At 37.3% G+C, this 21,674-nt stretch overlaps 1 protein-coding gene across 2 annotated transcripts in view; it reads right to left on the bottom strand.

The window, feature by feature from the left end:
• PITPNC1 (phosphatidylinositol transfer protein cytoplasmic 1) overlaps positions 1 to 21,674 on the bottom strand; it is an 88,279-nt gene that overhangs the window by 30,258 nt on the left and 36,347 nt on the right. For both annotated transcript variants that reach the window (XM_084298752.1, XM_084298751.1), the window contains exons 2-5: positions 18,010 to 18,158; positions 12,161 to 12,249; positions 11,774 to 11,781; positions 728 to 799 (exon numbers count right to left, since the gene is read on the bottom strand). In XM_084298752.1, the coding sequence (XP_084154878.1) occupies positions 728 to 799; positions 11,774 to 11,781; positions 12,161 to 12,249; positions 18,010 to 18,158 (318 nt within the window). The remainder of the gene's footprint in view (positions 1 to 727; positions 800 to 11,773; positions 11,782 to 12,160; positions 12,250 to 18,009; positions 18,159 to 21,674) is intronic.

The raw sequence follows: 21,674 nt of genomic DNA, 5'->3' as shown, positions 1-21,674 counted from the left end.
CAAGGGAGGTATCTTCATGTGCCTGGCTTTATCTAACATAATTCCTTTCTTGCAGTTTGACTCTGCTTTGCTCCCTGTCAGGGCAACAAGATGTGAGTGACCTCCTACCTTCTCTTCCTAATCAACATTTCCGCCCAGCAGCTGCTGGCTACTCACTCCCATCCTTCCTCCATGGAGAATTTCACATAGTTAATTACCCGTTTCATCTCTAAGCTCTCACTCTGGGAACTTTGTAATTTTTGGTAAGTGATTGCCAACGGCATCACCTCAATAGCCCAGCTGTTGCTCCCTTGAAGTTGTTTACAGAGATCTCATCTCTGACCATTGTTTAGTTTCCTGCTTGCCCTAGCAAACAGCTCCTTTGATTTCAACCCCCTTTACTCAGAGAGAATAATGTGAAACAGATAAAGTAGAATCCAATTTAAAAAAATAATCTTTTCTTCATTCTCCATAAACGCTCATCAATACTAAACTCACATACATAAACCATGTTGTGTTTAGAGAAGGAAGAGGTAGAAAGTGAGATGCAGAAAGGAAGTTGGGTACATGAAACTTTCATCTCCTCGTACTTTAGGTAACTACTTTTCAAGCTGACAAGCTGCTTGTGTCCAGGTAGGTGCAGAAATACCAACCTGATAAGGCCTTTTTCTCAGACTGAAGGATTCAGAGATAGATCATGATTAATTAAAATAATTAAATTGACTTTTGCAAAAGTCATCATACTTACGCTGTCATTGCTTCCTTTGTTGTCCTCATATTTTGTCTCTATATGAATGGAGAATTTAGGCAAAAATGAACACTGCAATAAAAGAAAAATATGTTTGATGTGATAAAAAATATGCCTGCATCATCAGCTGACATATCAGTACATCCTGTTTGGTATTGGCTTTCTTATTTTTATTTATTTTTTTTTCAGATTACTTCAAGAAAAAGTGTAAAATTTTATACAACGTAAAAGTAAAGGGATTTATGATTCTAGAAGGCTACAGAGGTTATATCTGAAAGTTGAATACTAAGATGAAGGTATAAATAAATTACTATGAGTACTCTGGAATAACTAGATACAACAACTTTCGTGCACACTATACACAGGAGTACAAATGTCCTGAATATCTTGCTGTAAGTGCAATACCCGACCATCTCAAGAGCATCTACATACTCACCATCACAGATTAGTCTATCCTCCATAAAAAAATAATCTAAGGACTTTTCACTAGCTGCAGGTTCTAACCAAACAGTTATAATATTTTAACATGCAAGGTTTCTTTCTTTTCTTTTTCTTTTTTTTTTTTTTTCCAGTGGGAAAGGAATTTTAGCATAATTTCCTATTAATTAAATGAAGATGGATTATGAGTTGCCATGGCAAGTCTTTTATACTAGACCCAAATTCTTCTTGGATAATAATGCAAGAAAATTAGGAATGCACAAATGTTGTGGTTTTTTTGTTTGTTTGTTTTCTATCAAAATAGTATTTCTGTATTTTATATCAGAATAATATATATATGCATATATATATATATTATTTTTTTTCTGTGGATTACTTAATTTAGTTGGGTTATCAAGACTAGAGTTTATAATACTAGGCAACATAATTCCAGTGGAGGAAATATTTCAAATATCTTTAGCATTTCACAGTTCTTTCAATCCAATATTTCAGATAGGCAGATAGAGGTGGTATCTAAAAAATATCCAGAGGATGTTGGTTGAACAGCATCTTAACTGTTAGTCAAGTCTTTTCTTGCATTAACTGCCCATGAAACCCAAGTGCCACTTCCTTGTATGATGCATCACTAATACCCTATGGCAAAGCGTCTTTGCAAAGACTCTGCCTACTTCACGCCTTGTACATACAAATTATACAACGAGGACATTATGATGCCTCAATGTTCACACTGCTCTTACTCCAAGTTAGGACTTGATAAAATTTGCAGAATTCTTTTAAGGGATGGACAGATGACTAAGAAAGGAGGTGATTTAGACGGCAATTTACAGTGCAACCAAATTGAAATGAGAAGCCACCTCCTTTGAGACTAGAGAAAATATGTTCCCAATTCCATGGATCTCATCTAAAAAGCCATCGTTCAATCTCATTTGATCACAGGATATCCAGTATTCATGAGCACATCTACAGCCAGTCGTTGGTGCAAAAAAGAATGAGAGTTTTACCAGAACAGGGTTCTGGTGCCACGGACTACACGGATAACAGATTCCTTTGGGGGAGGAAGGAAGGCTCCTGGTCAAACTGTCTCCCCATTAACATAATGAAATATTCCCATGTAACATGTTGCTGCTGCAGATGCACAGACCACACAGGCTTCTCTTCAGATCATATAAATCTCAAAATCAATCCCATCTGAACTGTGACTAGCTCTCAGCTATGCAACTTGTTCATTGAGTAAATACATGGGGTGCCAAAAATAAAATATAAAAAAAATTAGCAAGTACAAGATGGGGCAAGTTCAATGACAGATCTGCTAGTTCCTTATTACTCATATTTTGTGGGCAATTAAACCTTTCCTGTATATACATCTCAAACTGCCAGTTGAAAATATACAATATTTATAAGCATTTGGACAAAAAGACTCCAGATATTCTCCAAATTGAAGTTTCACAGTGTAACTCAGTATTTTGCTCCTGTTCTAGCAGACAGCTAAATGCCTTAGCAAACAGCAGGACTCACATGGAAAGAAGTTTATAACAATAACAACAACAATAATAATAATAAACATTGAGGTTTGTCATAAGGAGGGGAGGATGAAGATCCTTGAATTATATTAATGTTGGTTGGCAGGAAAGATGAATAAAAGGGATTGATTCTAAGAATTGTATAATCAAATGCTCTTAAATTAATAAAAAGTTATAAATGTATTGCTACAGGAGATATGGAATGACCCAGCATACACAGAGATCAACTAAAGGATATGGAATGACCCAGCATCATCTAAAACACTGTTCATTGTCACTCTGAGGGTTCATATTCAAGAAGTATAAAACAACATTCTAGTTGTTTTCTGTGTTTGCAGGAGAACACAGAAGGTTGAAAAGGTAAATTACTACTGGAGGTGGATTATAAAACGCGGATCTTAAAAAAAAAGAAAAAAGATATATATATAACCTAACCACAGACATCTACTGCACAGCTTTTAGACCATTTGGAAAATAACTCCATCAGTGCTTGGATGGTGAAAACACGGGTTATGAATTTCAAAAACTCTGCATACGTCAGCCTTGTATTTTACAAAGATCTCTAACTACTGGGATCACAGTCCAGGCGTACAGAGCTCCTGCTGACAATAACCTGGAGCTCTGCATATGGGCATCCCGTGGGAAAGCATCCTTGAGGAAATGAGAGGAGCCTGCCAATGAATACAGTTTGTTTTTATCTGCAGTTACCAGTACTGTTACTGAGTGCAATAACTGGTACTGCACTACTACAGACTCAATACCTAGGTCAGAATAACAGCTTTTAAGAACGTTTTCACCAGAAGTAGTAGTGATGTATGCCATAACGTTATAAAGTCTAACAGTTTACTAGCATAGCAACTGCATATCTCAAAGTTTTACTTACACGTCAGTGTCAGTTAAGTATCTACCCTCTTGATTTGAGGACTAAAATTTAATTTTCTTTGTGAAACACTTAAACAAAATGAACACCCCCGAACCAAAATCTAGTCTTTGATACAATGGAAGCAGTGGATGCACCAGTGTAAGGGCCATCAAGACTATAACGCTTAAGCAGATTGCGTATCTAGGTTGGAGCTTTGGGAGTGTGAAAACTTTTATGTAATACAGTCTGAGTCTAGTAGTTTGTCCAAAACCTCAGAGGCTATGGAAATTGCTCTGACTATGCTGACCTTAATGGCTGTGGGTTGCAGAGTTTTCTCAGCTCTCATTCAAGAAGCAGCAGGGTCCACCACAAGACTTGGTGCTGCATTTATGGCCCCATTGTCAGATTTGAAAACTCTACAGCATCTTTCACAGTTACAGCTCATCAAAGCTAACATCCTTGCTGAGGGAATTCCTCATTCCTGGTCCTGACTGAAGCATCTTTGCTTATGATCTAACTCTAGAAATTCAGTTGTTGAACAGAGTACATTTTTCAATTTTCACACACATCGTTCTTTATAGAAATAGTTGCTTTTGCTTTTAAGTCACACAGTGATGGATGAAACACAAAACATGAAAAACCTTTGTGCTGTTGATCCAAAGCATGGGAAATTTTGAGTAAAGCCAAGTGACAGATTTCCCTTTTACCTTGCAATCTAAAAACCAAACCAAACAAACAAAAAGAACCCTACTATTTTCAACCACTGTCTACCATTTACCAGCACTGAGTCAGATCACAATACTTTGAAATGCAGCCATTTTATATATTGAACTTAAGGCTGTATTAGGCTGCCTGTAGCAGTTCAGCAAGCCACTGCTTGAATCTAGGTGTTTCCTGTAACCCTGAATCTAAACTGCAAAAAAAGATCTTCTAGTCTGGTATTTCAAAAAACAAAAAAAGAACATGAAGAAAAGACTCAGAATACTACAGAAAAATTACGTGTCTTTCACCTCAAACCACCTCATTAGAAAGTAGAAAGCCATTTTTTTTTTTGCACAAAGATATCAAAGGTCAACCTTCCTGTTTACTAGTAAAAAGGAGAGGTCTATAACAATCTAATTTGAGATTATAGATGGTAACTTGAATTTACCTCCAAATGAAATCTAAAATTCAACAAAAAGTACTGGATTGCAAATATAGCTCTCAGAAACTGAACGGACTGGCAACCACTGTTTCAGCAGCTGTGGGGGGTCTCATTGGCTTTCAAGAACACTTAGCAGGGTCCAAATTTTTGAGCATTTCACAGAATGTGTCTCATGATTCATCAGCTGCACTCTGACTAATTGGCAGAGGGCTCTGGCAGAACCAGAAAACTGTTTATGCATCATTCAAAAGACTTTATTACTCATGCAAAAAGTACTTTTTTTTCTACTTGAGTGGCTGCATATTTACTTAGCCAGGGATTAAAAGTGTTATGCAACAGTCAGAATCAAACTTGGGAGCGAGTGGTAGGTAATAAACCTGTTAGTAGGTTTTTTTCAGAGTACCACTCCCTTTCTGCTGCGCCTCCCCAGGGCGTGTGTTCTTCCAGCACAAACCTGGCAGGGATCGATACGCTGAGCACGCACTGGAACGCACGGGACACCATTTCCAATTTTCCATTTCATTATCTCTACAGCTTGCAAGGTGCCTCTTTAGAAAAAAGAAAGCAGCAAATTGAATCTTTAATTTAAAATTAGGCTTGAATTCTAGAGAGTAGTCCTAGTGCCTTCAAAGTCCCAGGGTCTTCAATAAGGTTGCTTTGAGTAACACTTTCAAAGGAGGTGTCTTGTATTGTCACCTCCAGATGTTTTTAGATGTGTTCTAAACTCCTTAAAAAAATTATTACAATCCAATACACCTGTGACACTCAGAAAACAAATAAGAAAAATATCTTGGGTGCTTTCTTCCTCTATGTGTGTGTGGGTGTGTGTGTCTGTTTGTTTTAAACTTTCTGTATTTGGCATCCTTGTTGGAAGCACCAGGAGAGGATTAAAGCTCAGGAGAGTAAGCAGTGAAACAACCGTGAGTCTGTACTTGTAATTACCACACAGAAGCAGGGGTATTTCCAGATTAAAATAAAGTCAAATGAAAGCAGCATACGGCAAACACATCCTGCAATTGGATTTTCAATTCACTACAGATAGCCTCTTGAAAAATGGAAGGCCTATTTTTAGGTGGTGATTGATTAGCGTTGCCATAGCAATAAGAAACACTTACAAGAACAGGGTACAACCTAAGAGTGCCAAAACACTTGCCAAAGCCTTAAAGAGACAGTCAAACACATATGGTGTTTTGCAAGCAGTTCAGGCAGAAGACTGTAAAAATAACCCTCGCATAGTAACTACATCCGAGGTGGCTGAAGGAATTCCTGTGGTTGCCAGTAAATACACTGGACAGAAGGGAACTGAGAAAGGTTTCTTTGTCCTCTCTAACCTGGTTCGTGTGAGAGCTATTTCACTATTTCACCATTTTTGCGGGTTTCATTTTCCATTCGGTTTCTTTCTGCCGGATGTTCCTAGAACTGAACTGCAAGGCACCTCAGCACTGCACTTCATTCCTCCTCCTGCTCCTGGTGAATATTAACCCACAATCCTTGGAAGATATTTTTATGCAGTAAAAAATTAAAGCCCTTTTTTTTTTTTTTTTAAGCAGCAGAAGTATATCCCTCTAAATCTTAACATAAAAGCTTGGGGAAGCAGACATTGCAATGTTAATGGTTCTCTCTGATCTCCCACCACTTCTCAGGCTGATTTTTTTTTTATGGTCACATTTACATTAGGTAGGAACACACAACAGCACCTTACGGTGCCATCTCCTTGGAGCAATCTGAAGCACACAGTAAGTGAAGAGCTACTGAACACAGTGACTGCTACAATGAGGTGGGACTGGCCAAGCGGAAGTCATTCATATTTTTAAAATATGAGATCTTTTAGATACCACATCCTTTGAATTCAAAAGTTTTGGGTGCTGTTTTAGAAGTCAGTTGGTAACAGCATTTCTTCATTGAAGATCAAAAACTGGAAAAAAAAAAAATAAAAAATGAACAGAGTCCCTTCTGCTTAACAGCTGGTGGGGACATGGGGACTAACGGGGAGTGGAGGGTGCCCTGCAGGAATGCCCAGCGCTGCCGCAAGGCCCAAGGCAGGAATGCAGGCAGTCATGCACACAACAACCTCAAAGGAACAGGAGACATTTATAAATGAGAAGGATGGATGGAAGGGGAGCAGTGCTGTCACGTGGAGATTGCCAATGCCTCTAGCATCTCCTTCATACATGGCCACAGTATCCTGCTTCCTGAGGAAGAATGGAAGTGAGAAACAGTGTGTGCAAGTGGAAACGGCAGTCCCATGAACCAGAGAGGGGTTTGGATTGCTTTATAATAAGCCAGTGGTGGAAAAAAGGAATTGTTCCAGGCAGTTTGATTTATTCTGTGAAGAAATGGATGATTTAATGGGCTTAAACTATTAAATAAGAATAAAAGATTGTTGCTTTCTAAAAATATATTATTTAATTATTGTAATACTGCAGAGTTCCTTCCCCTTGCTAGAATCTCTCAAGCAATCAAATCTCTGTTTTACTAGAATGTCACCAGTTAGCCTGCAGTCTCAGTTTTTGACGGGATTGTGGGTTAGGGAAGGGAGAGAGGAGGAGGAATTGTGGTAATAGCTTTGCATTAGGCTCCAATCCTGTAATCCAGACCCTGCTGCATTTTTGATGCAGATCCTTCATACACTCAGCTGGAGAAAAGTTTCTGCACTGGAGACAAGCCTGATGTGCTGCATCCAGATTTCAAGCAGTGGTAATCAGATAAAGAGAACACAGGAAAAAAAAAAAAAAAAAAAAAAAAAAAAACAACCAACCAACCCTTCAAATTCCTTGCAGTGTTTATCTGAGGCTTTTTTTTTTTCTTTCCCCCAAGTCATTTGATTATAAAAATAACAATTACAAAAACATTCCTTCCAGATAATTTACTTCATGGATAAACTGGCAGCTAAGTGAAGCACATAACATGCCTGTTCTCAAAAGTAATCAGAAAACAGCAGGTCAATAATGGAGCATTTAGCAACTATCACTCTGGGGCCATGACACATACCAGTCAAAATGATTATATTTGCCTCAGTCATTTGCTGTAGAAGAATTAATGTCACTTTGATATATCATCAAAGGAATCATTGTCTCCTGTTTTCTGTTCCATAACTGTTTTTCATAAATATTCTGAATTTATGTCCTATACTTAACTCAATTTGAACCATAGGCAGGTTGAAAGAACTCTTCCTGCAGGGAGTAAAACATGCCATCTTTAGTCTCCATCTTGTTTTATATATTCACAATTCTGAAACTAATAGTTGTCAGGGATTATGCATAACCTTAATAGGATAAAATTATCCAGCTGTTTTTAAATTTCAGCCCCAGAATTGAAATATTGCTAACAACACTGGAACTGTTTAGACCAGGCAGCAAAACTATTTAAAGTTTTCCAAAGCAAACACTCAAACTGCATCGTCTTAAATTCTCTTTGTATTTTCCCTTTCTCTGTTCTCCTTCCTCTCTTTGTTCAGAATCTCAACTGTCACTTGAAGAGGTCACATGGATATGTGCTGCTTATTGTCTAACAATAGACAATTGCTATTAACAATAATTATTAACAATATAAAGTAACAATAACAATAGACGTAGGTTCTGAAACTTAGTTCTGTGCAATCCCTTTTCATTTAGTTTGCAATAGAGACGGGTTTGCTTTCTAGTTAATTATTTCTAATCTAGCTGGACAGCCTCAGAAAGAAATGAGTCTCCTGAGAGTTCAGTCTTGTCCACACTTCTAAAAATAGCAGAAATATTTTGCACATTTGTAAAAGATACGTATTTGCAAATGCAGTAATTGGCACATAAGGGTTTGTTGAGAGCAGCAAGGCATCTTTTCTCCATCCTCCAAGTGAAAAAGGTTCCAGTCTGAAACTAGCAAAGGAATTATTTCTAAAAGCCAGCAGCTAGAAGCACCCAGTCCCCCAAAGCATGTATAGCTTGACAGTAGGCACCCACCAGTGCCCAAATTTCCTAATCACTCATAGAGCAGAGCCTTGGAGGTTACTTCTGTAGCTCTTCCTTTCAGCTGTACCTCAAATACAGTGTTGCAAATTTATGAACTTAGCATCAACCTAATTACAACATTAAATTAACTTGTAAGTAAAAATTAAACATTTGGTTTAGCAAGCTATCTAATCAGGTTTCTAATTGCAAGATCAAAACCAAAGTAACTCCCCTTCTAAGTTTAAGAGTCAGATTAATAATTAGACTTTCTCACTTAAAGTCCCTACATCATGCCCCAGCCACTAAAACAAGGGTTTGAACATTAAAGCAGTATCTTACTCTCTAAATGGTACCCCCACCTCTGGATGACTTCTTTTGGCTTCAGCGTTGAAAGGAATTGCTCTCCTACTTCCTCCTCCTTTTCAACAGCAGGAAGCCAGCAACGATTAGCTCAAGGTTTGATGCAGCATTTCTTGGGACATTACCCGTGTCTCACCTTCCTGATAGGAAGTCTTTTGTATTGCAGTTTTAATGAGATTGTCCTCCGCAAACAGCACAGTATACATTTTTAAATGCTCTCCTTGTATCACAATATTTCACATACTACACACCAGAAAACATCACTTGTACAATCATTCTGTTAAGATCATTATCTTAAGTGTGTCATTTGCTTTACACATTATTAACACAGCTGTAGACCAAGCAGTCATACCCTGCTGTTTGCTGTCAAATTTAGAGGCTTGCTGTGTAAAGGATACCATTCTTTAAAGCAGATGTAATAGCTGGACCCAGATTTTAGACAACAAACATCACAGCACTCTGATTTCCATTTCTGTTGTCATGCATCCAATCACTCCTGGCTTTTCACACTACCATTCCAGAGAAGAGTATTCCAGAAATTATTCTTAATGCCTGCTGAACTTTTTTTCTTATAACGTCATGCAATTTCAGGCCCTCGAGATGGCCAAATTAATGAAATCTGTACTATTTCACAGGCAAAACAGATTTGTGAAACTAGTCTGTATTGAACCACTAGAAGTCTAGTGCATGTGTTTGCATCCAATTTCTCAACAGCCTTCATATTTTACAACTGAAAGCCCTTAAGCCTTTCAGCAAGCTTCAGTCTGTCATTCACATCCTCTTCTAAATCACTAATGCACGTTGAAATAACACTACTGAGCCTTTAAGATCCTTGCTCTTTATTTATAGTGGAACTTCAGACATCAGGAAAGGTATGATTTTTCCTTTCCAGCAGTATCAAGTACTTGACTTGATAAGATTGTTTTATTTATCCAGTTGTTGGCGGACCTTCAGAATCAGTTTTCCTTGAAATGAGGCTCAACTTAATTCTTTGGATGTCCCACAGACCCTCTAGAGAGGATTTACTATCTTAGGAAAAGAGTTTCCGAACTATCTTGAATATTCTGGGGAATATCTCAGCTGGCTAATGCCTTCTTTCAGAATTCTCTAATAAATATAGATCAAAATTTAGACAAATATTCCAGACAAGCATTGGAATTATTCCCAATGGTATATTTAACATTTTTGTTCTAGATTCAACAGTTTGAGGCAAAGACATTATCTCTATTTTCCCTTGAACACCATTTCATAGTCTACCAGCTCCATTAAGATACACTTTAAGGAAACTGCGTTTCAGTCAGAAATCTAATCTCATCCCCATATTTCCAGTTCTGTTTCCTTGTACCTCAACTCCCATAAGCAGTTATAATGTCACTAAGAGACTGTTTTGCCTACCTTCTGCATTTGTAGACCAATTTTTCTTTACAAGTCTACTTAATCCTGCTCTTGAACACCTCCTCAGGTGTTCACCTCCCTTCTACACACTTTCACTGAAATGTGTTCGAGATGTTGTTCCATCAGTTTAGGTAAAGATCACCTCCCGATTCAAATTCTTTGAGAATCACTCTGCTCTTTGGTTTCGATAATGTATTGCATTTCAAATTCAGACAGAAATTTCTTACTGCTACCACTCCCACTTGTCTCTTTCAGTTAAAGAAAAAAATTCACATTCAAAAATTGTCTGTATCACCTAAAGAAAAAAAATATACAACAGAGTAACAGACATCAATGTGACATAGTACGACATCTTCCCAGTCTAAAATTAAACTTACTACCATAGGTTTAAGTTCGTAATTACTATAAACTCGGATAGGCCTTACTGAAGACACCTGACAAAAATAGTTAAGAATCTGTCCCCTAGCTACTACGGTCCATGTCTGGACATGTGTTTTTTTTCTGATCGTCAAATTAATTTTACACATTAAAAAGGCAGAATATGTAATAAGAATCTGCAGTACATATTGAATGCCACAGTTCAGTACTTTGGGTTTTCGAACTTGTCATCACATTTTCAACTCTAAGCATTCAGCTTTTGGATCTGAACCTTCCAATCCCTTTGTTTTGACTCTTTTGCTTTCATCACACAAAATTTTTCTCCTCTTTTTATTCTTTACTGGTTATAAAAAAATGCACAAACATTTTGAATACTGTAGAGCTAACAAAAACAATGGATTACGTTTTATCTGTAACCAGAAACTCAATGTAAATCAAGGCAGAAGTCCTTTCGCCTGGAATTTCCTTACAATCTCCGCCTCATCTTCTAAAGGCTGCTGAAAATTTACTGTATATTATTGAGGCCAGTACATTTAAAACAATTTTTCTCATGATTTATGTGCTATATTTTGCCTTAGCTCTGCTAGAGGGAATAGCTGATTTTTCTGGGCACCAGGCCCAGATTATGTTTAATTTCATCTACGGATCATACAGTTTCCCAGATACTATACCAGAGATGAACATTTTATAAGTTAATAAAACAATAAATAAAATAAAGCATGTTCTCATGTCTCCAACTAATAACTGGAACCTTAAAAGCCTTGCTCTGTTTTATAGAAGCTTTTCTATATTGCAGTTAGTGACTAAAAATATATCAAATTATTCTCAAATGATAAAAAGTAAGGTAAATAATTTATAGGAAACAGTTCAGATTTAACCTTTGATTTCTTAAACAAATAGCTAAAATAAGTTCCACTATCAAAGGCATTACGTATTAGTTGTATTAATGAGGATTCAGTTTGGCTTCCACTATTACAGTTCATATAATCACATTGTATTTTTAGAATAAAAAGAAGAACTTACTGTGTATTCTGATTTCCAATTGTTTCCAATTGTCCATTTGTGAAAAAAAACAGAATGGTGAGGGAAAAGAAAAAAAAAGAAATGTCAATAAAACAATGATGCAAGATTCTTGCAGTAAACATACAATAATCAACAAAGAAACTTCTGTCAGATAATCTACTGAATTTTATTTGACTAATGTCTATGGAACAATAGAAGGTACAAGTCCGCACAGAATCTAAGCATCTGATGTTTTCTTTGCAAGAAAGAAATCACGTAAGATAGAAGATTCCAGTTTTTAACCAGCCATAGTCTATAATCTTTGTATCTGTCACTCAATATGTACCTTAGAACTTCTGAAGATAAGCTGAACTATCCCAAAAGTACATGTTATTAATCATTCCTTACCTGTGATTGTATAAGGATAATAATTCCATGCCTTCTCTGTAACATAAAATATTTTGGGAACAACTGCTCTAGCCCAGCTGGGTAGTTTGCTGAAAATAAAAAGAAAGCAAGATTAGAATATGTTGTAACTGTAGAAAAGAAGATACTTCCAAACATGCTTATAATCTGTGTTTCACAGGGCACAGTAATACCTAGACTTCACAATATTTCCATCAAATATGCATTCTTCCTCAGATTTCTCCACGAGTGTACATGATGCCACGGCAGTTTGTTCTCTCAGAACAAGCAATATGGTAACAGTGACCCCTGATCAGATCTAACTTCAGGTACCAATGCAGGTTTCAAGAATTTGCCTCCAGCCTTTGGTCACGGAGGACCCAGCAGGTTAGACCTTGTGAGGAGTGGCCGTGTCACAGTACCCTTAGCCACAGGGAGGCACTCTTTAATCAGAGTGACTAATGGTGCCGGTCCATTTCCATCTTGACTCCATTATTTGTTCTTACAGACTGTTTCTTCTTCCTCCACAGTCTTTGCTGGCACACAAACACTTATGTTCAACTCACCTCGTGTACACATTTTCCCCATGCTGCCAACACCAACTCTCAACTATGAAGCTTTTATGTTAAAATTAGCAAATCACTCAGAACACCTCTGTGACGCTGGCAGGTGGTATCAGTCCCATTTTGCTGATGGGGAATGCAAACCACAAGAGCGAAGAGAATTAATGGAACTGATGTCATAACTCAGAGCTCAGTCTGTCAAGAGATCTTATCAATGCCGTGGTACTACAGCAGGGAAATAAGAAATGAAAGACATGGAGATGGATGCAGCAAATAAAAAGATCATTAAAGGGTAATTAAATAATACTCTGGAAAATCAGGAGCATTTTATTTACTATGCATCTCAGGTGTCTCATTTCCAGAATTCTAGTCACTTAGGGTACCCAGTAAGTGATGAACAAACATGCACTTTAAAGAGAAGGCAAGTTCAAGCAAATACACCATCCGAGCCTTTCCTAATGACATCAATTACGATCACTTAACCTGTCAGTAACAAAGATCCAGCACTAGCCACTCAAAGAAAGGCAGACCATCGGAGACTGCAAATCTCATTTTACTTCAGGGACTCAATTAAAATTGTGTTAGTCTGGCGACGTGTCGAGAGATCACCCAGGCTAAGACCAAACCTTTACTGAACCAAAGCAGACGCTTTCAAACCTCAATTGTCCAACTGTAAATGTTTCAAACAGCTATGCTCAGATAACCGTTTGTGCTGAAAGTAAAATAACTTTCCATGTTAGCAAACTTCTGGGGAAAATACAGAGTTTGGATCATTAAGGTTTGTTTAACCATGATCTAGCTACACATAAATATTGTATTTGTCCAGAGGCGATATGCAGACGTTAGCACATTATCTAAAGATTCAAAGTCAAGTGCATTGACTTTTGCTCTTTGATGACATTGCTCAAAACCACATTTTCTTTCTTCTCTACAGTCTTTTCAGCAGCATTTTAAATACTGCATAATAGACTTCATTGTACCAGGTCGTTTGGTTATTTTGTCAGTCTTTTGTCAGTATCTTTTTAGGACCATCGTTCTGCTGACTCCCTTACCCCTGCTAAACTTCACTCTAATTCCTAAATAATAAAATCAGACTTTCAAATTCCTGAAAACAACGCTCCAGCAGGAATGGAAAGGCAGTAAACAATTCTGAATCTAACTAAGGCTGACACTAGACTACTGTACTAGTAAGGTCTTTGTTAATATACAGCTACTCATTTTGTGCTTTTATATTTTAAGTTTTTTATTTTGGTGGCACAGGTATCCATGGATCACATTCTCATTGTTTATTTCTTTCTTCCCCAGATGAAGTTCAGTCTCTTAGCATGTAGAAAGTGCTTCTTACAGGCATTCCAGCCTAACCCAGTGTAAGAATTAAAATATTAGCAGACAAGAAAAGATAAATGAAAATAATGCATACATCTTTCCAAGAACCAATCACTGAAATATAAAAGTGCAGATTTCCTCAGGGAAATAAAAAAAAACACTAGGAGCATTATAGCTACAGAAGCTTTTGGCTGTGAAATTGTGATGCTTTTAGCTCTGAAACTGCAGCTTGCTGCTTGTCTTGAACAACAGTGGAGGCATAAATACCACAAATATTGCTAGACCTATGTAGGCACTGAAGATAGCATCTCATTTGTTCATGAGCATGTTGCAAAGCACAGAGGACAACGCCTATGATTGTGTGAAGCTGCCCAAACCCCTATGGTGCCGGTCTCTTTGGAGGGATACTCCTTCACAACTTAGGGCAGACTGGTGCGAGAAGGTATCCCGTGCTGAATGGCTGCAAAAATAAATCAGACCACCTGAAAAATATGGAGGCAAAATTTTGAAGACCAATTGCTTGCACATCATTTAAGATGTGCAGCAGTGTAAGAACGGGATATTTGGGCCAAGATCAGCTGTGCACGCAGAAAAGGATGCATGTTCCTGCCAATTCAAAGCCAAAACCATCAAGCCAATACACAGTTTCTGCATCTTTTCATCCCTGAATTTAACCATGACAAGAAAAGTAATTTAATTTACAGTAATGACTGGAAAAGAAAAGTAGGGAATAAAGGAAATCAAAGATTATTAACACTGGAAAGAAAGATGGAGGGAAACCCGTACGCTCTAATACCTAGTATCTCTGTTTCTTATTTCATTGGGGCTGGGTAGATTTGGCAAAGCATTGCAGAACTGCCAGTTCTCCAGTTCTGCATTCCCTGAGTCCTCCTTGCCTTATTGACCTTGATACTGTTCTGGGGTTCTTTTACGAAAGCATCATGCAGTGTTCAATATCTCTTGTGGGAAAGGCTGTTATCCAGTCCAATGGAGTAGCAGGAAAGCTACGACAACTCATATTTTCCATTGGACTTGTTTCCCAGAAAGTACTTTTGGTTGGACTTCTGTGGCACAAGGGCAATTTGTAGCAGGAAGGGCAGGTAACACCTTATCTCTGAATGCATTGTGTTAGCCTTATAAAAACTAAGATTTTTTTTTTTTTTTTTTAGTTAGGTATCCCCAAAATGGCTATTTAAATAGTGTAGTTTCCATGCTGTAAGCATGATGGATACCACTGCAGAAGCAGCAGTGTGGCTATTTGTAGCCATACACGTAGTTCTCATCTACAGAGGCATTACAGCGATGGTAATACAGTGAAATAAGTACTTGACCGAAGCTCCTGTACAGCGGTACAGGAAGCGGTTTAACTCGAATACCATAAACTCACGCTTAACAAAGGCTCTTGTAAGGTAGTCCCTTACGAGGGAACTGAGTTTGGAGTCAAGCAATGAGGTGTTACAAGGTCTTATCTGTAAATCATCATCAACTGGATCAATTCTAATCCTTCCAAAGTCAAGGGCCATGCTACCAGTCTGAAAACAATTAAAGCATCCCTCTTAACACAGAGGAAACCCATTGGATTTCCTCATTAAAAAAAATAAATAAACCGAAACCACAACCGTTATAAATTCAGACTTAAGTTTCTGCTAAACCACAGTGTCATAGAAGCATATAGAGGTTTCTATTTCACTAATACAGACCTAAGTAAATGGAAAAATCAAGACTTTCCAAAACAAGTTTTAATTTTAAACTCTTTTGCAGTTATCTGACTGGGGGGGGGGGGGGGAAAGTGAGCTTTATGCAGCCTGTTTATATGTAGTTGCATATAAGTTACTACTTTTGATTGTTCATTTAATAACATTTTAAAAATCATAAATAGACTATGCTTAGATCTCATAAGAGTGTGCAGTAAGGAGAAAACACGGACTGTCCTTGAAAGATATGCATAATGACGACATGTAATTGCGTTTGCTATCTTAGGCAACTCTGTCCCTCACACACTCTCTGTGAGACTGTCTGCGTCCTATCTCCACATTCAGCTACAGGACTCCACATACTCTCCACACACAGCTACAGTCCACAGAACAGGACTGGTACAGGAGGAATAGGTGCCTGTCATTAAACCTGACTTCAAACATCCATAGTAGATGAATTTCCCAAATTTGTGGGAAATTTGAAGGCATGTGAATCTTCTTTCTCAATGTTCAGACCCATCTTTGGGTCTGGGATCCTCTGGTGCATTGCCTGCCCTGCCAGAAGCAGTACACTTCCCAGGTATGTCTTATTCTGACTTACTCTGAAGTGGTGATTCTGAGCATAATCTTCAGTGCCTAATTCCTTACTTCTTTATAATAGGAAGGAAAGAAATGTCCAGAAACATAAACAAAATTTCTGGGAGCTCTACGACAAGAACAAATTTATTGATTTTTACTGTCTTATACATAGCCTGTGAGAAAAAAAAGAACTACAATCACAGTAATATTGAATGCTGGCAAAATATATTATCAGAACGTATGTATGTAAGAGTGCAATGTTACTGGTGATTCAATTTAGCCTGAGTTAAGGTTAGATATGTCAGGATTGCAATAGAGGAATAACTTGCAATGTAGAAGAAAGAGCTATAGTGTTCCTGTGCCAACAATCAAAGGCTGCAGAGCATAAAAAGTGTAATAAAAATGAGGCAGGCCAAGGGGAATAAAAGAACATCAGAAAAGCAGCAATATTCAATTAGATCAGCAATAATAAAAGTGGCAGCAGATTGAGCAATATATTTCACAGGATGCAGACATATATATTTAAATAAATATAAATATAAAAAAATCTCAGTCCTTTGAGTGTAGAGACATTGATTCACAGCAGTATAATTTCACCATAGGAAGAGACACATATTTCACTTTAAGAAATGATGGAACTTTTGTGGTAGCAAAAGCAATTTTTTTCCCCATCATGTCTTCCAGCCTGTCATTTTAGTACAGCAGTTCATAATTGTGCAAGACTAATGCTACTTCATAATGTCAATTCACTTTACTGTGGAAAATCTTTTATCACCAAAAATGGGGCACTGGTTTTGCAAAAATATTATGAAGTGAGAAACTGACTATATCAAGACCCAGAAGGTTAATTGCTACCCTAAGACATTACATTAATTATCAGCTAAAAAAGCTGTTTAAAGTTTCCTTAATTTTAATGCACCTCTTCTATGTTCAATCTACATGCAGTGGATGATGAGCTAGGAATTCTGTAAAAACAAAACAAAACAATTTTTTTCCTTTTGAAAGAAAGTAAGTCTTCTTTAAAAAGAAAAATCCTAATACTTTAGAGCATTTCATGTTAATGCCTTCAAAGGCTCTTATAATGTGCTATAAACATTAAGGTATTACTTTTTGAATGCTTAAAACCATTCTGATTTTAGTGTCAAGATAAAAATAGAATCACCAAATGATTAAGGGATGCAAGCCTGACTAACTGTTTAAGTCTTAAATGGGATGTAGGTATGGCAATGATTCAGGTTAAGTGAAATGTAATGGAATCAACATTAGTAGTGTTTACTCTAGAACTTATAGAGTATTATGCTCACTTAAAGTCAAGTAGCAAATATGTAATAAAGTCAGAGTGGAATCCGTGGGCCCATAAAACCCTTAAACCATCTTAGTTTTTTGTTTGTTTTGGGTTGGTAATTTTGGAAAACAGAATGACAAACAGTTAAGTGGAAGAAAACAGAAGTTCTGATTTTCAGTACATCTCAAACTTCAAGTTAGAATTCTTTCTCTTTGAAAAGGTACTCTAGAAGAAAGAACGACTGATCTCAGTTTCAAGCATGGGTCTACCCTCAATCTCCTAGGAAGCTGCACTTGTTCATGAGAACCTATTCTGCTTGAAAAAGAAAGGCTACGGCCTGAGACGGATATTCATCACAAATTTTTATTACTGGCCATGCTAAGAGAAGCAGTTCTGTGCACTTGCCTGTTGAGATAGACCCGTTTTTCTGTTAGCTGGCCATTGCCATGATTCGGATCTTCATAGGGCTCATTCTGCACCACTTCCACACCTTCACCTCGGTCACTCTGCTCATGGCTGTGCTTGCTTATCATGTACAACTGTCCAATTCTGTACTGCAAAGCAAAATCAAGAACAATGTGTTAGCTTTATCTAATACACGAGTATTCATAAATCAATGTCGTACAATGATATATCAGTATGTGCAAATAAAAGGTACTTCAAGGGATGAAAAGCAGTTTTTTGAAGCCTCATTCAGACTTATGAGCCAGGGTCCTCCCATTATCTAATCAAATCCAGGGTACCACTTGTAGAAAAAACAGGAAAAGTACTAAATACTAAGTACTTTTCCAAGTACTTAGAAAAAGAAGTTTTAGAAGAGTGATTTGGCAATATTATTAACATAAGTCTGAGCACATAAATGATCTGTTTTATATAGATTTTCAAGTTACTTAGGAAGCCAAAACCCGGGAGCTGCAATTACAGAGAAATAAATTGTTGCAACGTCAATTAACTTTTTTTTTTTTTTCTTTTTCTTTCCAGTATGTCTGCATCTACACTTGGGCTTTTGTCTCCAGATCAATGTAACAAAAAATACATCTCTAAATCTTCATTAGCAAAGTATTTAGATTAAATTTTACTTTCCCATACATTTTCTGTTTTCAGATTTTACTCTTATTGAAGTTCCTTCCACATTCTTGAACATACCATGGTTCTTACAACAAACTGTCTTTGCACCTAAACAGTTTTCTCCATTTGGATCCATCTGTCTCCTAAAGTAATTTATTTAGGCATATACATGCCAATCACTTCAATTACATCAATCACTTTAAACACAAAGGATAGCCTATGAATTTAGAGAATGGCTCAGCTACTACACAAAGTTGTCCTGTACTAGCTCAGCACAGACAAACAAAAATGCAGTGACAGTCTGATCTCAGAAAATGGTGAGATTCTTATGATTATCACATATAAACAGCAATCCTACAATGTACTTTACACTAAAACCCCAAATCAAAAGAGATTAAAAAAAAAGAGCTAAACAAAAAAAGCCAAACCATGAGACCTTATTAACGACTATCAACAAGGTGGCCTTACTAAACAAATCAATAGTAGGTGCCTTCATGGCACTCAATGGACAGAATAGCATAGAGTTCCTGCTCCTTTCTGGCCAGCCACACACTACAACAGTGAAGCAAATGATTTATATCAACCAAGTGCCTTTCAGCTGATAATTCTGAGGCACTAAAAATGCCTCAAGTTTATAGAAAGTTCTTTAAGAATAACAGGGTGCCCTAGGGTAGGAGTGATACTCCTTGGATCTCTAGGCTAATTCGGTAATTTCAGTGGATTTCTTTTTCATTGCTTTTCCTCAAAAACCTCCTCTCACTGAAGAACACAACCCACTCTTAAAACTTGTTAGAACTAGTAAAGATGAAAAAACAGCAAAGAAGAAAAATAAAAGATACCGTTGTCATAAAACTGGAGTGTCATACCAGTCAAGCCGATTACTTGTGAAATTGTGACCCTTGCAACGTTTGAAAATCAGTAAATCTCGGCATTCCTGCTGGCTATGCAACTTAGAGCTGCCCAGAAATTTCAGTTATGCATCTAATGTTTCTTCCTCTCCTTTCTCCTCATAATTAGAGAGAATTAATGACTTTTTGTTATTTGAATGATTGTTCTTTCTCTTTATAGCCTACATAACTCCGGAGAACCTAATCTAGATAAATCAGTGTATAGAAACATTCCTAAGACATCCACTAAAACAGCAGGTAGAATAATGCTATTTAAACAATTTGATGTCCTGCCTATAACTTCAGCTTCTTCATCTCTCGTATCTCTTTCAAACAAGATGTACCCATTCAATAGATGAGCACTAAAATATTTTTTCTTGCTAATCTAGTTATCTTCCTCAGTCTCTACTGAATTCCTTGCTTCTCTATCTCATCATATTTTAAACATTTTGTTCTAAGCTTCAAGGCTCTGAAGAGCTGTCACCCTCATCACACACTTGAACCGGTTTCATGAAAATCTGCCTTCTCCACTTCACTAATAATACATGAACGCACTGGTACGCAGCCAAGGCAAAGTTTGTAGACAGAGCAAATACATTTTATTTGACCAGCTAGTACTGCTGGAAAAGGGAGAACTTTCAGGCACTTGAAGCTGTTCTTCAGTTCCAAAATCAAAGCAACATACTTCAAAGCTGAATAAAAGCTGAGGAAAAAATGCCCTGCTTTAATTAGATATGTATCAATCAGACCACCTGAGAGTAAAGATACTGCCTGAGGAGTGATAAGGATGTTAGAAAAGAGGAGAGGTGATAAGGTGCTTATCTTCTAATGGAAAGAAAGAGGTAAGTAATTTATAGCTTGTGGAACATGAAAAGGTTAGCTAAGGAAAGGGGGAGAGCAATTAAAATTTGCCATGAAGCCAACATCACTACTGAGATCTCTATTGAGATTTTTTTTTCCCCTTCTACTTTTAGTCCCCATAGACATATGGACATCTCACAGGAAACTCTGGAAAGCACTTCACAATTGCATGCATCACTGCATGCTTCAATTTTCTACTTCCACGCAGTCCTTTGCAATTTTACTCTCAGTTTTAATGGTCAAATACAGATATCTCACATGAGGTTGTACGAAGGCATTCACTTGCTCCAGAGTCATGAATCAGATACCCACCTATAACAACATGTTTTGCTAGGAGATTGTTGTTCTTTCATGGACCTATACTACCATAAACTGCAAGCAAAATATCAAATCACAACACCTGTAAATCACTCTGAGCACATGGTTAAGAATGGCTAAGCTACATACCTGCTGCACTGTTCAGAAGATAATCAGCAGTATCATGTAGAAATTACCTTACAGATGTTGCACAGTCAGTGCTTATGGAAAAGTTCTACTTGATGAGACTCAGAATTGCGTGTATTCCACTTATCCCTCAGATCTCACAGACTGTATCAAAGGCAGCCCAGCTTGGCACTTGGGAGATGCTAAAGAGAACTGAAGGCACCGTAACTGGTGCTGGACAGCTCTTCGGCAGCAATCTTACAGCTACTCGCCTCTCCCCAGGGGATAACTTTGGATTTGACACCAGTCAAGTGAAAATATCTTCCTTTCAGTGCTACTGAAATAACTGTGCAGTCCTGCCAGCAAGTAGCTGCATTCTGTGAAAGCAGCACACTTTTACATGCATTTTAAAGAAGGTAACTTAGCTCCTCTGTTTGCCATTTATTTGTTGTTATCTGGTTCATAACATTTTAATATAATTCTAGAGAAAGATCAAGAAAGATTGGACCTAGTAATAATTCTAGTATTTTACCAAGCCAAAGAGTACAGAAGTATAATTTCATATAAAATCTTCTTTTAAAAAGTGTATGTTTGTATTTACATGAATAAAAACCAAAGCAAAGACATATATTTTAGAACTTGCTGAAATTTAAAGGCCTGAAAAAGCCTTCACAGCTTTTTCTAAGTTCCTATCAATGTTATAGAGAAATAAACACTAAGAAACATTTTATAGCAGTAATAGAGAGTCACCATCCCTGCCAGGATAAACTGATACACCACTATTATTTATGTTGCTCTAGTCACTATGTGAATTTCGATGTGCTTAGCTGC

Source organism: Netta rufina, assembly GCF_964035555.1.
Source record: "Netta rufina genome assembly, chromosome: 19".
In the NCBI taxonomy this organism is placed as follows: Eukaryota; Metazoa; Chordata; class Aves; order Anseriformes; family Anatidae; genus Netta; species Netta rufina.
Note: the sequence above shows the minus strand (reverse complement) of the source record. Positions and strands in the feature narration are given on the sequence as shown.